This window comes from Amphiura filiformis, chromosome 7, assembly GCF_039555335.1.
Source record: "Amphiura filiformis chromosome 7, Afil_fr2py, whole genome shotgun sequence".
In the NCBI taxonomy this organism is placed as follows: Eukaryota; Metazoa; Echinodermata; class Ophiuroidea; order Amphilepidida; family Amphiuridae; genus Amphiura; species Amphiura filiformis.
The window spans coordinates 30,358,781-30,375,687 of record NC_092634.1 but is presented as its reverse complement, the minus strand read 5'-3'; the positions used below and the strand labels follow the sequence as shown (position 1 = coordinate 30,375,687).

Below are 16,907 nucleotides of genomic sequence, written 5' to 3'. Positions count from 1 at the left end.
TTTTGATTTATTCAAATAACAAAAACCAATGAAAACAAAGATTATGCAATGTTTTTGTATGGTCAAAACAATATGGTGCCTAAAACACTGGGAACCACTGCTGGAAACCATCTAAAAATCTCATTTTTGTTCAAAAATAATAAAAATCTGTAAATCACCAAAAAATGGTAATGCCAACCCCTGCCAGATTGACACTTGGCAACCTGGTACAATTGGCTGATGCCAATGATTTCTGACACTCTGGATATTGATGGCAAATGCCAATTTGGCCCGTGACTGCAGATGCCTGGTTGTGCAGACCCCTTGCACATTCATCTGTGTCCAACCTGGCAAATGCAGCATTGGTATCAGTTGGCAAGTGCCAACCTGGCACTAGGTGGCATATTTTCCCTGTATACTAAACCAAAAAGGCTTCAAAGAAAGCCTTCACTAGATTCCAGAGACAGGCCTTCATTACAGGGGAGGACATTACAAATCAGCAATAACTGATGTTTCTGAGGAAAACCATGTTATTGGATGGGAGCAATCAAAAATCAAAGACAGAGAACAGACCAGAACAAAGAGATTAATCAAGCAAGCCATCTGGATAAGAAAGAAAGGTGCCAAAATACTCAACAGAGATGAAGGAAACTATACTGCGCCAATAAAGTATCCTTACACTTGGAAAAATAATCACACTTTCCAAACTGAATAATATTGGGGTAAATTTTTTTTTTAATAGATGCACTATCTAATCCTGCACATTATGACACCACATTGAATCCAATGTGACTCCAAGAAGCAAAGTTACAAGCATTTGATTAGACAAAGGTCCAGTTTTAAAAGTGACAAACTGGCCTATTCAAAACTCCATAGACTAGACATCTGGTTTGAGAGTGGTGAATTGCTAATTTATGTGTCTCGCTTTAATTTAAAACAAAAAGAAAAAAAAAAAAACTAAAACAAAAGAACTGACAAATAAAATAACAGTTATGAAAAGTACAGAGAAGCAAAAACTTAAATAAAAACTGCATTACGCTTCATTGAACTGTGTTGTCTCTTTATTGCGCTTGTTGGAAGCTTTTTGTGCCTTGTATAGGCCAGTTTGTCACTTTTAAAACTGGACCTTCTCTATTCAATTGCTTGTAACTTTACTTCTTGAGGTCACATTAGATTCAATGTGGTGTCATAATGTGCAGGATTAAATAGTGCATCTATTAAAAATTTACCCCAATATTGTTCAGTGTAAAAATTGTGATTATTTTTTCAAGTGTAAGGATACTTTATTGGCGCAGTATACTATGATGAAGTCCTAAATCAAACAGTGCTTATCAAGCGCCATCAAGGGCGGAATTGGTCATTCAATTTGAGAAAGTACAAAGTGTTCAGCACAAAACTGGCATTCACTCGGTCGGACATCCAGGAACATTGTCTTCTTCGTCCCCTTTGCACAAGGGCGTGCATACATGTAGCTCGAGAAAGGGGAACTGCACATGCGCACACTGGTTTTACAAGGCTATTTCCCCTTTGTGACGTCAGCCCGACCAAGAGAATTGATCAAGGTATGTAACATCAAATTCTGGATTTGTTTAGAAGAATTTTGAACTATAATAGTTTTCCATTGGATTCTACTACATATAAAAACATTTGCTATTATGCCAAACAAAAAAAAGGTTTGTCTCAAAGCTCACGAGTGGTTTGAAAACAAATGCGATTTTTTTTATTTCCCGACTTTATGGTATTTTGAAGAAAAAAAAATGCGCGCGCAAGCTTTGAGACAAACCTTTTTTTGTTTGGCCTTATAGAAGTATTACTTACCAATAAGAAAATCACCATCTGAATTGTAGAAACATCTTCAACAAAGAAACAAGTGGCATAAGGACTATTAGATTATTCTTTCACTTGAGTAGGCCAAAGAAGAAAAATTAATTTCATCATTGACTAGGATTTGAACCTGGGACCCCTTGGTATCTAGACCAGTTCTCTTACCAATTGAGCTATCAAGGATGCCAATGGCAGTGGAGCTACATTTTGTAGGGCCAAGATTCCAAATCATACCTGTCATGCTTCTCTCTCTAGTGACAAGTATAAGGAATCAGATAGCAATATTTGCGCAGTATTTTTCCTGGGACCTGAGAGCACATCTGACACACCAAATTGCATTCTAAATACGAGGAATGTCCTTCTGATACCAAATAATTTGGATTTTTTGAAATTTGTGATATAATACATATTTTATGGCAAATTATTAAAATTTTATATTTGTGATATTTAACAGTCCTCAAAGTAAACTTTTAAAATCCTAACGATATGTACTTACAGTGTATGTAGCTGGGATGAAAAGCTGACCAACAATTGAAAATTTGACCTTTCGTATTTTACAGTGTATGTAGCTGGGATGAAAAGCTGACCAACAATTGAAAATTTGACCTTTCATATTAAGATACCGTAAACGTTCGCCTAATGGCGCACCTGGGCTCCTTTGCCTTGGGGTAAATTTCACGTACAAATAGAGAGCTTCCTCCTCTAAAAATCCCAAAAAGAATTAAGGGAACATGCCCTTATTTGCTGGTGGGATTTTTATTGGAGGGCACTTGTAGTTTGTGTCTAAAATTCCAGTTATGTCAAGGGAGCCCATAGCGCCATTAGGCGAACATTTACGGTATACATTTTCCCCCAAAAGACCTACAATATTTTGGGAAAAACATTTTCCAAATGAAAGGCCTAATGACGAGTTTTAACACCAGTAATGAAGTTTAATAAATAAACAGAAAACTTACTTGTCCTTCATGGATGTATTGCAAACATAAATATGGCTAGCCACTCCATTGCGGCTTTTTGGATCACCTGCACCACACACAGTAGACAAACCCTGCGGGGCAAAGAATAAATCACTGGTTTCATAATGTCCAATTCCAGTATCTCAATGTTTCACCTGATTAAAGTAATAATGTGCGATTTCAATAAAGAATAGATACTTATTTGTTTTCCACAAAATGTTAGTTTTCACATTATGTTCCATTTTAAGTTTGAGCCAACAAATGAGGTAAAACAAAGAAAATTGTAATTCGCTGTCGTAGTGCACGTTACAATATGACCGTTTGCCAGGTCAACTGGATCACGCTTTCTTTGATACGAACCACTGATCGAAATGATCACCACACAAAGCCTATGGCATATCAAAATTCGGAACAGCGTATGAGCCCAGGCTTGGAGCAGTAACCAATGGTTACTAACGTGCACTACGACAGCGAATATCCTTCCAGCACATATAATTATCTTCAATGCATGCATTAGCTCGCCGATCGTTATTGAGCTTCACGCAGCTGGGATGTATAAATAGGACATAAGGCCAATAGCAATATACACACAGTTTATACGTCACAATAATTCAATGATACACAACATGCACAATGATTCAATGATACACATGCACAAGCCGTGTCAGCCATCACTCGATCGGAATACAACCGGAGATCTCCAGATTTATTATAAAAACTTACATTTTACTGTAATTAAAGAACTTCAGGCTTAGTCTTTCACATGGTATTTTAGTACACCATTGGGAATTACGATCATGCAAAAATAATGAAGAGACATGTTCACCTGTTGGGGTATGATCCACTCCCAATCAACAAAAAGTTGCACTTTTCTGGGTAAAAATGTCCAAGGTCCAAATTAGAAAAAAAAGCGGGGACAACTTTTATGTTAAACTGTCCAAAATAGCCTGGGGCATGAAGTACTTTTTGCATGAAAGTCCACATTTTAGAAATTCTGAAAAAACAAACCAAGCCTGGCTACAGGCCTATCAGAGACATATATTTGTAAGTCCCTTTGATTAATACAGAACCAGTGACTTACCTGAACAAAGTCTACATCACCCTTGGCTGCATCAGGGATATCAAATGGATGCCACCTCAACTGAAAAATCAAACGGAAAAGTGAATAAATCATTAAAATCATTATTGAATTTCCCTGAAGATGAATTCAATTTCCTGTACTTAGTGTAATAGTGCACAGTGTCGACACCCTGTATTATAAATATTTTTTCTCTGCAACTTAATACTCCGTTGGTGAGCGACGGGCGATTGGTATTTCACCGAACGCAAGAAAAGGAGTCCTATCTGATTGGCTAGAAATCGATCGCTAAATCGCTCAGTGGTGAAGTGCAAACTCAAAATGTAGAGATGTATTCAATTCTATTTAAATCAATATTCTATTATTGACGCAGATAAAGAAAGTTGCATAGTGTCTCGATATGTGCATTGTATTATAGACTTTTGATTTAATATTCTACACAGCACGTGGATCTGAGCTGAATGGGCTATACATGTTCCTTTTATATGATTGTAATTCTCAAACAGTTGAATATATCACATTTTTAACGTACGATTTAAAAATCGTTACACTGAAAATGCAGTAAAATATATCCACAGCAAACAGCAATCGCCGCTGATTAGTGTATTGAATTTCCAGTTAGTGTATTGAAAACAAAACCTGGGTTTTACCTGACAACAAATCAAATTTTCTTGTAATGGCAACATCATATGGGGTACTGAGCATGCGCAAATCGTAAAAACATGTAGAATAGAAACTCTGTGGTATCTCATATCGTGTAAATGGTATGCTTATAGCCTGAGTCGCTCGGCCTATCTCAAAATTGAGGATTCGTTGTACTATCACAGCAATTTTTGACACAAAGATATAGGGATGATGACGCTGTGTAGTGTAGACACTCACTGTCTTATGGTAAGCCTCTGTTGCAATCGAATGGGCTATTCCAGTTGAAATCCATACACCCCTATGAAAGACATGACCTTTTAAAATCTCCCACACATGGGGTGGGTGTCGATTTCAAATGGAGTCATCCATTTAGGTAACCCCATTTGAAATTCACACTCCCTGTATGGAAGATTAAGGTCATGTCTTCCATAGGGGGTGTATGGATTTCAACTGGAATAGCCCAATTTGAGGCCAAAATCAGGATCTTTCTTCCAATACCCATCATGCACTATTCCAGGGGGTTATGACACACTACATCAACCTTTTAGGGTTGTATTAGTATATATATATGGACCTACCAAATACCGAATCCATCTTTATCATCCTCTATTGTGATTGGATGTAGCGGAGAGTCGTAAAATCCAGCAATTTTATACATAATATTATTAGGCCATCTTAATTAAATCCTGTGTCTCAAAGCTTGTGAGAAATTCGAAACCTAATGCGGAATGCGGTGTTTTTTTTATTTTAATTTTTTTTATGTATCAGTACAGGATTTCGGACAAGCATTTTGTGCAAATAATATTCAAAGTTGTAAATGTTGGAATAGCAGACAAAAAAGTCACTGCTACAAACTATTATTCTTCTCTTTTATTATTTTCGTGTCCAAAGTTTGCGAAAAAATCGAAAACTTGAAATAAATTACGAATTTTGAGTTTTATTTTCGCCTTTTTGTTAAAAAAAAAATAAAAAGAGATAAAAAAAAATGAATTTCTTGATTTTCAAAGAGGACTACGCGCACGATTTTACTAACGCGGGCGGCAGCTTTGAGACACAGGATTTAATTACGATGGCCTTACGTAATTATTGAAAGCATACAGCAATGATGTAGAACATCTGCGAAGGAGACTGCTGTTGTTTACCAAGTATTTGATCAGTAAGGAAGCGAATGTCAGCAGTGAAAATGTCTAAAAAATTAGATATTAACAACCGCAAACATTCTTTGGCGAGAAACCCTCCGAAGAACCCATGGCAACATTAAAATGCCTAGAAAAGTTGTTTTTTGCCCTCCACCCAAAAAAATATTACAATTTTTTTTGTTTTTTTACCGATATCCGATCCGATACGATATCGAAAAATATTGGGCCGATACAATATCCGATCCGATAATCGGTTGAGCCCTAGTTTATATGCATACCTGATTAGGATTTGGCTTCCACTCATCCCAGTTATTGGTCAGATTACCCTGGTCAATTGGCTTAAATGGTTTGTGCAGCGCTGAAGGCCGTAAGCGGTACAACCAGCTGCGGCGGTTAGCAACTCTGGGTGCTGTGAATGCCGTCCCGGAGAGCTGCTCAGCATACAGATCGTAGGCGCACTTTTGCGGATTGTTCTGCAACAAAACATATTTTAAAAGTGATTAAAGTTAAGATTCTAGAGCCCATATTATGTATTTTTTGCTCTTAGAATAGGGAGGTCATTTAACTCTCTCTGCAGACGAAAAGCTTCAAATATTTTGTAAAATATTCAAAAATTTCATAATTGTACATTTTCATAACCATATTTGGAATCAGCATGAAAAATGCATCAAAATGAGTACAAACAAGCGGTGGTTGTGGTTCTTGAGATAGCTCTTGATATTTTGAGAAATTATCTCAAAACTTTTTTTATGTTCAAGCCTAATTAAGCCATTGAACTATCTTAATGTATAAAATGTACTCCTCAAGATTTCCTAGCCCAGTAAGATTTTGATAAAGCATACTTTTTTTGCAGACCACTGTGGCCCAAGACACACCTTATATTAACCATTATTCATAACCTCATTAATAAACGCGATGCGTGCGATCCAATCATATTTTATTATTTGTGAAAACGCGAACGCAAATCGAGGTCATTAATATCTCACAATTGACCGCAAAATGCGATTTGTTCCAATGTCGCACACAATTGACTTCTGCGTGCTCCGTATTGTCGTCCAACGAACTCTTGCGCTGGCTGCCATATTTGGATTATGGCGCTACCATATTTGCACAGATTCTGATACGCACTTTTGTTATTGGTCGCTTTTGTTTTAGCCTGATCGATTTTGGGAAAGGGAAGATGTAAAATTGTTTATTTTACAAACTTTTGAGGAAAATTTGGTGTTATTTTGTAAAGTTAAAAGATCAAAGTGACGGTTATGAATGAGGTTAATAACTTTGCATCGGTTATATAACGGGCATTGTGAAAAATCTAAACATTTTGCTTTGGACCTCGGAATATCGGGATATTCCTCGGTTCCAAAGGCAAAATGTTTAGATTTTTCACAATGCCCTCCAAATAACCGATGCGCAGTTATTAACCTCTAATCAACATTCAGGGATACAGTACATGTAGGCACAGTCTCCTAGTCTACCCACATATAACTATCGCAACCTGGATCTCCCAAAGCGACATACAGACATTAACTGAGTCAACTAGGCAGCCAGTTCCTTGTCCAAGTTAATGCAATTATTTTCTCGAGAATATTTTCCATCCAACCACACCAGAGCTCAAACTCTGGTCCTCTCGTGCTGAAGTCTGATGACCTATTGACTGCCTTATCTTGACTGCCTTATCAGGGTTCCTGTACCCTCCTCATCGAATCATATGTATCCCATTTCTTGTCTTTTACATGTATCTCCCGATTTTGTGAAATTATATTGTTTTCTGCAGAACAGAGAACTTTGGTCTTAAGCTTTTTAACATTATGACTCACTCACCTGCCCCTTTGGTAATGCATTTGGGCAACGGGGATCTTCAGTGGCAAATTCATTGCCAAAACCACTCATATACTGTGGGGGAGAAAAAAGGAGAACATATTGAAAGCATTAAAGTTTCAGTCATGATATAAACAAATACACTTCAGTGACCAGAGACGCCACTTGGTGGTGTAAAAATTTCCTGAATAGGAAGGTAGAGCAAACATTTCCTTAAATCTGTAAATTTTCTTTATGGCATCTATGAGTCAAAGATGCTATTCAGTTTCACTAAAAAAAACCAGACACTGGCAACACTGGTGAGAAAACCCTGAAAAAGCATGTGAATGCCGGCCAAAAAGCACCCAAACAGGCTGAAAATAAATAAAAACATGGAATTTGGACTCACAAAAAACCTGAATTCTGGCTAAAACCTGAAAAGTGACATATATATCTGCTGAATAACTATTGATTTAAGGTGGTACTACACCCCTGATAAATTTTGTGACTAATTTTGCACTTTTCTCAACAAAAAAAATAACTACACACTGGTAGCAAAAGTTATGTATATTATAGGGTCAAGGAATCCAATTACTTCACTGAAATTTCAGTGATTCAAGACAAGTGGATGTTAAGAAATGAGGTACATTCTAGCGGTACCGGATACCACTTTTCTTATTAGAGAATAAAGGTATTGTTTTTAAACGCTGGAGTGCATCTATCGTCTCATATTTATAACACGAGCGACATCATTATTTTAAGTAAAACAACAAGGCAAAGCCGAGTTGTTTTAAGCCAAAAATAATGATGTCGCCCGTGTTATATGAGACGATAGATGCACGACAGCGACTAAAAACAATACCTTTATTCTCATTCTTAAACACTTCAATTCAAATAAAAATATCATACAAATTTTAATCAAATTAAATCTACATTTTGCAAGGAATTACCTAGGGCTTAAAATCGATCAGTCCCGTTGTTGCTGTGCGCCTCGTTTGGTCCAAATAGCGAGTACAGCGTGTCGCGTTGACGCCTTTTACAGCGCTGACCCGTGTAATATCGTGTCATATCACACGGGTAAAGCTAGGAAAGAACCAATAAGATTGCAGGAACGTTCTCAAGTGTTTAAGAATCATAAATAACATACCACTTGTCTTGAGTCACTGAAATTCCAGTGGAGTAACTGGATTCCTTGCCCCATATACATAACTTTTGTTACTAGTATGTTATTATTTTTTGAGAAAAATGCAAAAATAGTCACAAATTTATCAAGGGGTGTAGCTAGTACCACCTTAATGGAAATGAGTTTTTTCAAGCACTTCAAAAAAACGCTTTTTTTTGGGGTTTTTTTTTTTACTAATATTTATATGCCCTGACTTGATGCAGATGAAAAGGGATATTTGTTTAGATCATTTTGGGGCACATACGTAAATATGGTAGTATATTTACAAGTGGGTAAATGAACCATGATAGTGCTCCATCCTTTGGAGAGGACTTTAGCCATTGGTCCTGTGTACACAGTTTGTTTCAAAGTACATGTATACCAAATTCGATGGACCTGACAGAGCTGTCATTTTCTTTGGAAGATGATAATCAGATAATCCTATAGAAATTTCAAATAATGAATTATTTCTCTATTTGACCCGGCAGTCAAAACTGACCCCGGCCGGCAACAGGAAACTCAGAATCAATTGCAGATGGCCTTAGGTATGAAAGGTGAATTCAAATTTGCATCAAACTGCATCATTTTATATGTCAAATTAAAACCCTTGAGTAAAAAAAGCCAAAACATGTAAAATGTTGTGAAAATCAGCCAATTTTTAGGAAAAAATCAGAGTTGTGTTGTGAATGTAAGTTTTATTTTCTATTTGGACCCCTGAAATGCAGCGAGAAAGGGCGACGGACATTTATAAACAAATTGACTCTGGTCACGTCGGACATATTGATAATCATATTCATGACGTCATCGTGGACGTATGCAAAATTTCCGACGGGCGTCATATAACCCGTATTGTGATTGGTTGCAAAAGCCATTCTTTGAAATCGTAAGCCAATCAATGAACGCAACGGCCTTTTACGGTATTAATTAATGTGACTCGCCAGTAAAGTACGCCTAACCTGATTGGTTTACAAAACTACTTTGATAATTGCTAAGCCAGTCAGCATGCTCGATGCAAGTTGCAACAACCTTGTAGAGGTTTTCGAGAGGCAAATTCACGTGCTGATCCAGCGATCGAGTATAAATTCAGGTTGACAACTGCTCTCGCGCGAGATCGCAGGTGCAATAACAATACATGGACACAATCAGTGACATTTACACAATGGAATAATGAATTATTTATGACATGCATCGGCTGGATTTTACGATCGAGGTAAGGTTTTTGGCCTGTCCCTGCGTGAATATCCTTAGTTTTCAGCATCAAAGATACTTGTGATGACCAGTTTTTTGCGGACACTTTGATAACAGGTAACTTTTATAGGTCATACTCATAGGGAAGAAACTATAATAGTACTATAGTAGTATACATTTTGTTATATGCCTAAAATGTTTACAAAAATATATTGGTCCATACGTTGTGCTTGTATTCAGTTGTTCGACGTATACTAGCAGAGCTAAGTACGGTATGGGTTCCTCGTACTAATTTTAGTCAAGCAATAATGACAATGTTCTGTCACAATACATACAGTCGGTGATGACTGACTTTGACTTTGAAAGAATACTCTGCAACTCCTCTGATGAGGTCACCCGCAGAGGGTAGTGGGTGCGCACGAGGGTTTGCTAGTTTTTTTTTGCTGAGGTCTCTCTGAGATATGCTGTAAGGTCATTTTCACAGTAAAGGGTGTAACTTTTGTTTTTTAGGGTCAAAATTTCAAACCACTTAAATATGTTTCTGTTTACTGTAATCTAAGCACTGGATAAAAACGCGATTTTGGAAGCCAAAAAACGCACCACGATATTCCAAAAAACGCAAAAAAACGCGATTTCCCAAAAAAAACACAATTTTTTTTTTTTTTTTTTTTTAATTTTTAATTTTTTTAGAAGTTGTAGACCTAAATTACTTGTTATTGAAGGTTGGCACCTCCGAAATACTGCTACATAAAAAAATAAAAAAAGATTTAAAATTCTGAGATTTTTTCAAAACTGGGTAAATTTGTACATTTTAATTACTTTTGCTTCTATTGAACAGCTAGCAATGCATGTTAATTCAATATGTCCCTGGCTGTTCAATAGAAGCAACAGTAATTAAAATGTACAACTTTATCCAGCTTTGAACAAAAATCTCAGAATTTTTAAATCTTTTTTTTTTTTTTTTAAGTAGCAGTATTTCGGAGGTTCCAACCTTCAATAACAAGTAATTTAGGGTCTATAACTTCTAAAAAAATTAAAAATTAAAAAAAAAAAAAAAAAAAAATTTGAAAAAACGCAATTTCACCCAAAAAACGCAATTGCGGCCGCAAAAACCGCGATCGCGTTTTCCTCCGGTGCTTACTGTAATCATGCATAGAAGCAACTTAAATTCCAGTAAAATAATGTTTCAAGGCTTAAACCTTTTGATTTCTGATAAAAAATTGACATTTCCATAACATTTTAGTTAAAATCTAAGAAAAAATGTATTTTACATAAGCTCAGAAAATTATGACATGAAAGCTGGAATACACGTGAAATCCCATTCCAAAGTATGTCAACAGATATAAGTTAAATTTTATACCATGTTTTGCTATGTTTATAATTGCAATTTTGACAAATTTTAACATCAAGGGTCATTTGCAATGGAAATAACCCAACCTTAAACATATTTTTTAAGTTTTAATTGGGTTCCTAAAATAATTTGAATGTCTCACTTCATGTACAAATACTACTTGATGAAAGGAACCTCCCAGCCAAGTTTCACAGAAATTGGAGTGATTTTTTAGAATTGGCAATTCAAGCGATTTGTGTTTCGGAGGCTTCAGTTAACAACACAGGTGATCATAAAAGTAAAATATTTGGCTAACTACTACAAGTTGACATGAAAAAATAGGTAAAAAATATCACAATTACCAATTTTCATGTTTGAATTTCAGTTGTGAGAAAAATTAAAATATCACAGCAAGTCATTTTTTTTGTTTCGGAGGCTTCATGTTAACAATGGTTAAACATTGCAGAAGTAGTTTTTTTGAAAACAACACTGTTGGGATCATCTAAGCTGTTATTTTCTTGTGTGTATTGAATCAATGATTTTATGCGGCAGATATAGTAGATTTATAACATGGTAATTTTTTCACCCATTTGTTTTAAAGTATGGTGTTAACTTGCATGTGAAGCCTCCGAAACGGGCTTTCTTGGGTATCAGTATATTTTTCAAACATTAACCATAATATCAATTTTTTTTTTTTAATTTATGACATTCTGCACATATCATGTAACAATTACAATGCAGATATCAATATGGAACACACCAATTTAGATATGCATTGATGATAATTAACCTTATTGTTTTTTCGGAGGCTTCATTTGTTTCGGAGGCTTCAATTGTTAACGGAAAGTTTGTATTGGGTCCCAGTTTCAAACGGTGATATATATCTCCACAATTTAAAAACAAGTGACTTGAGGATCTACTTTGCTACATTTTGATAAATAGATTGGATGAGCTCTTTTATTTATATTTGCCCAAGCTTGCTGAACAGTTTGCTTCGGAGGCTTCAAAAAAGTTAACGGAAAAACGGCTCTTTGAAGTCAAGATTTTATAAACATTTTAAAAGCTTGAAAATCGACTAATTTTTGTTACCCATTTCAAGTTAAGATATCAACTGTTATGAATCAAGAAGAAGTGAAGAAATAACCAAGAATTATGAGCCAAAGCTATACCCACAAAGTTTGTTAACAATTGTGAAAATGAAGCCTCCGAAACGACAAATATCGAAGTCCGGTTCTCAAAAATACAGGGCTGTCCACAATTAAATCTAATGTGGCAGTGTTTACTGAACATATGACCGTACTTTCAGGATAAGAAAAATTATCCATGAACTAACTGAAGAAAACACAGGGTTTTACAACAATGTTACTGTTTTTTATATAGTTTTTCAAAATGGCAATATTAGGTACATTTAAGCCTGCTAAAACTGAACGCAGTAACTCCCGAAGATGATTATGCTACCCAAGGTAGCTGCTAACTAGATGACTTATGTGGCCAAAAATCATGGAATTCTGTGGCTTTATTAGAACACTACGGATCAAAATGTTAAAAAGTTACACCCTTTACCGTGAAAATGACCATAACTTTAGTCTTGAAAGTGTCTGGGCTTGCTATGTTGATTATGTGTTCAGGAATATAGTTCCATTCAGCAATGGTACGTGGAAAAAAGGACTGATTGAAGCAGTCCTTTTTGGCAAATGGTCTATTGAAGGCTTTTGTATTCTGCAGACGGGTTGGGCGCTGGGCTGGCTGTAAGAACGTCGGCGCCGGTATGGCCACCTGATCGCTTACAATCTTGTTCATCATCGTCAGTCTGGAGGCTTTGGAACCTGCGGTTGGAGGCTGTCCCATTGCAGTTGGTTTAGCATCTTTGTAACGCTGCTGTGTGGTGAGTAGTCTCTACACACAAATCTCGCCGCACGTCTTTGAACGGCTTCCAGCTTGGTACATAGGTCATCAGTATACGGGTCCCAAACTGTTCCAGTGTACTCTAAGTGTGGTCTTACCAACAACTTATACGCTGTGGCTTTCAAGTCAGTGGGGCAGGAATGAAAATTCCTGCGTACTACACCTAATACTCTATTGGCCTTAGAGACAGCTGAGTTAATGTGTTCACCCCATTTCAGATCATTAGAGATATTAACGCCTAAGTAAGAATGGGATTTTAGTTCTTTAAGAGTAGATTGGCCTAGTTTGTATTGATGAGTGGTTTTGTTTCTTGCATGTGATATTTTGAGAATGAAGCACTTGTCCGGATTAAATTGCATTCGCCATGTATTTTGCCATGACAAAAGTGTGTCTAGGTCAGACTGCACGTGTTTAATGTCATTGTTGTTTTTAATTTGACGATAAACTACACAATCGTCGGCGAATAGCCTGACTTCAGATGAGATGTTGTCAGGGAGATCATTCAGGTAGAGCAAAAACAACAGCGGGCCCAGTACGGTACCCTGTGGGACACCAGATTTTACATGAACCCACTTTGAATGATCTCCGTTGACAACAACTCTCTGAGTACGTTTGGTGAGAAAATTTGTGATCCACTTGTGTGTGTTGCCTGTAACACCATAAGTCTGAATCTTATGGAGAAGTCTTGTGTGTGGGACCGTGTCGAACGCCTTCGAGAAATCCATGATGATCATATCCGAAGGCGTTCGACAGTCCAGGGATTTAGCCAAATCATGAATTGTGAGAATCAATTGGGATTCACACGAGTGTTTAGATCGAAATCCATGTTGTTTGTTGGTTAAGATCTTATGTTTGAGGGGGCGCAACACTAAATCACTACGCATTTTATGTAAGAACGAAATTCGGCTAATATAGTGCATAGTGAATATGAGATTGTAGCGACAATATCTACCGACATGTTCACTTTAAATCACTCAAAATCAGCTCATATGATTTTGACAAGTGTCTTCAATGATAAGATGCAGAAAAAACCGGACATTTAATCTCAAAAGCAATTTTCTGTGGCGGATGAAGACAACTTCCGATTTTGAAATGTGAGTGGTGAATTTAGTATATTTTTAGGGCATATTTTTTGCACCGCGAAATAGCGAAAAAAGTCAACGGTCATCGATATATGCCGACAAAAGTTTTGGAATCTACAGAAACAGAGCTTTAATTTCATACCAAATTTATTTTGCCAAGTATTGCAGGGACGCCAGGAATGGCGCTCGAAGTAGGCCGAAATCACACGTTATCCTATGGGACGCTTATTCAGTGTTGCGCCCCCTTGTAACGGCCGTCGTTATGAACACGTTTTTTTACATTCTTCGCGCAAAATAAGAAGTGCGTTTCATGAAATGTGTTCTATTTCAATCATGATGATAAACAAGTATTACAAAAAGTCACCCTGATGAATTATTATTGGGAAAAACGCTTTATTGGCCGAGCAGGCGCCTTCAAAGTCTAGAAATTGTACCCAAAAATCTTCAAAAGGCTCAAAAAGCGGGTTTTAAAGTTAATAGACATTGTAATCTGCATGAAGCCGTTTTGCTGCATATTCAGTAGGCCTATGCAAAAAGATCATAATTGTTACTACTGAAACAGGGGGTGTTTATACTTCACACTCATTAACAAGTGCTTTCCAAAACAAAATGGCAAGACAGATAATCTAGAAAAGAAATTAAACTTGGTTCAAAGACGTTACTTAAATTGTTGTCTGTCACCAGTTTAGTGAGTTTTGTACAAACTCTTGCATATTGGGGGAAAAGTCGAAATATGCGATTTTCCGCGTTTCGGCACTGATCTTTAAAACAACATTTCTCTTGAACGAAATGTCGCAGAAACATGAAATCTTCGGTGTTGAGCTACAAATTGTCTCTAATTTAATTAAAAAGTGACAAATGTGGATTTTGAAAACTTTTAAATCCTTATAAGGGGCGCAACACTAAATCACTCGCATTTTATGTAAGAACGAAATTCGCTAATATAGTGCATAGTGAATATGAGATTGTAGCGACCATATCTACCGACATGTTCACTTTAAATCACTCAAAATCAGCTCATATGAATTCGACAAGTGTCTTCAATGATAAGATGCAGAAAAAACCTGACATTTAATCTCAAAAGCAATTCTCTGTGGCGGATGAAGACAACTTCCGATTTTGAAATGTGAGTGGTGAATTTAGTATATTTTTAGGCCATATTTTTTGCACCGCGAAATAGCGAAAAAAAGTCAACGGTCATCGATATATGCCGACAAAAGTTTTGGAATTATTTTGCCAAGTATTGCAGGGACGCCAGGAATGGCGCTCGAAGTAGGCCGAAATCACACGTTATCCTATGGTAGTTATCCCAGGCAAACCTTAGTTAACACATTTGCAAGTCAGCGAAATTCGCCGAGACCGGGGCCCAAACACAATGCATATTTACATAGAAATTCGAGAATAGGTCGGTGAAGGAAACCTACATAAATATGTTTTCTATACTTCACTTGACCCAAATATATGATTTTTTATGGTGATAATCAAGTCGCACATGGAATTTTAGAGGGATTTTGATAGCAGTTCCATTAAAAAAAGCTGCTATCGCCATGAGACTAAGATCTAGAAACACACTAAATGCCATGAAATGCCGTTTTGGGGAATTTTGCTAGCAGAATCTTTTTGATGAAAGTCAATCTTTGACAAGATGTAACTTTGTTACGGAAAGTGCTATGACAAAAATGTTTTCAGTTTTGGCTTTCTTTACAAAAGGGCTTTAATTTGATATGTAAAATGATGCAGTTTGATGGCAAATTTGAATTCACCTAGCATACCTACCTATGGGACGCTTATTTTAGTGTTGCGCCCCCTGATGTAAGCTTAATGACGTAGCGTCTCATTTACACACAAAATTACGATTAAACTTCAATAATATTTATCTTGAGTTTCTTAGCTTTCACATCTGAATTGTTACAATCAAAAAGACTTGATGACACTTTCATAGATTTGGAGGAAAAATCGCAACAAAATTTCACTCACCTTCAGATCTGCCATTTTTGCATGCGTGACAGTGTGACCTTTGACATCGACAGACAGGCCATCATCAACATTGTTGTGATTGGTCTATTTTGGAGGTGTGACATGGGTGGGATCAAAACAATGGTAAAAGTTTTTACATTTCATCATCATTTCATGTGTGTTTTGTTGAATAAAGCTTTTTTTAAAGTAAAAGTATTTAAAAAATAAAAAATAATAATAAACAAGAATAGTCTTTAAAAAAACAAACAAATAAAAATAGTCTTTAAAAAACACCACAGTTCACGGATCAGGTAGGCCTATAAACACACCTATAAACTTTCCATTTCCATATGATCTAAGTCTGCACTGACCTGAGCAGGGGCCCCTGTGTCTGCTCTGCATGGAGTGGACCCCAGAAAATTAAAAAGTTGGGGGTCCGGAGTAGAGTTTGGTGAGTCCGAGTTGCACAAATTAATGCAGCATCATAGTATGTCTGCAATAGCGCTAGATTGAAAAACTGGGGGTCTGCAGGGACCCCCGAACTTGCAGAAAATTTAAAAACAGGGGGTCCGAACTCTTTTTGGTGGGTCCGGGACCCCAAAAAGCGACCTAGCGCTAACCCTTGACCTGAGCTGCACTGATTTTGCAATAGGGCCTACCGGTAGTGATTTGAGACATAAGGCCAAGTAGCTCCAAGTAAAATAAATAACCACGGTCAGTAAATAACATTATATATTGTCTCCGCCCTCACGTCCGATTTTTGGAGATTTTCAATTTATTGTTCTTATTTGCTTCTTTACTTTGTTTCTAAAATTGTTGCAATGTAAAAGAAGCTCTTGGTTATCATAAACGATGAATACATCTAT

General features: G+C 36.7%; 1 protein-coding gene across 1 annotated transcript in view; it reads right to left on the bottom strand.

Moving 5' to 3' along the window:
• The window catches only part of LOC140157785 (homogentisate 1,2-dioxygenase-like), a 29,190-nt gene extending 13,091 nt beyond the window's left edge, over positions 1 to 16,099 (bottom strand). Inside the window, exons 1-6 of the mRNA XM_072181033.1 lie at positions 16,063 to 16,099; positions 7,443 to 7,514; positions 5,900 to 6,094; positions 3,841 to 3,900; positions 2,760 to 2,851; positions 1,798 to 1,832 (exon numbers count right to left, since the gene is read on the bottom strand). Coding sequence (XP_072037134.1) covers positions 1,798 to 1,832; positions 2,760 to 2,851; positions 3,841 to 3,900; positions 5,900 to 6,094; positions 7,443 to 7,514; positions 16,063 to 16,077 — 469 coding nt within the window. The 5' untranslated portion in view covers positions 16,078 to 16,099. The remainder of the gene's footprint in view (positions 1 to 1,797; positions 1,833 to 2,759; positions 2,852 to 3,840; positions 3,901 to 5,899; positions 6,095 to 7,442; positions 7,515 to 16,062) is intronic.
• Between the last annotated feature and the right edge of the window lie 808 nt (positions 16,100 to 16,907).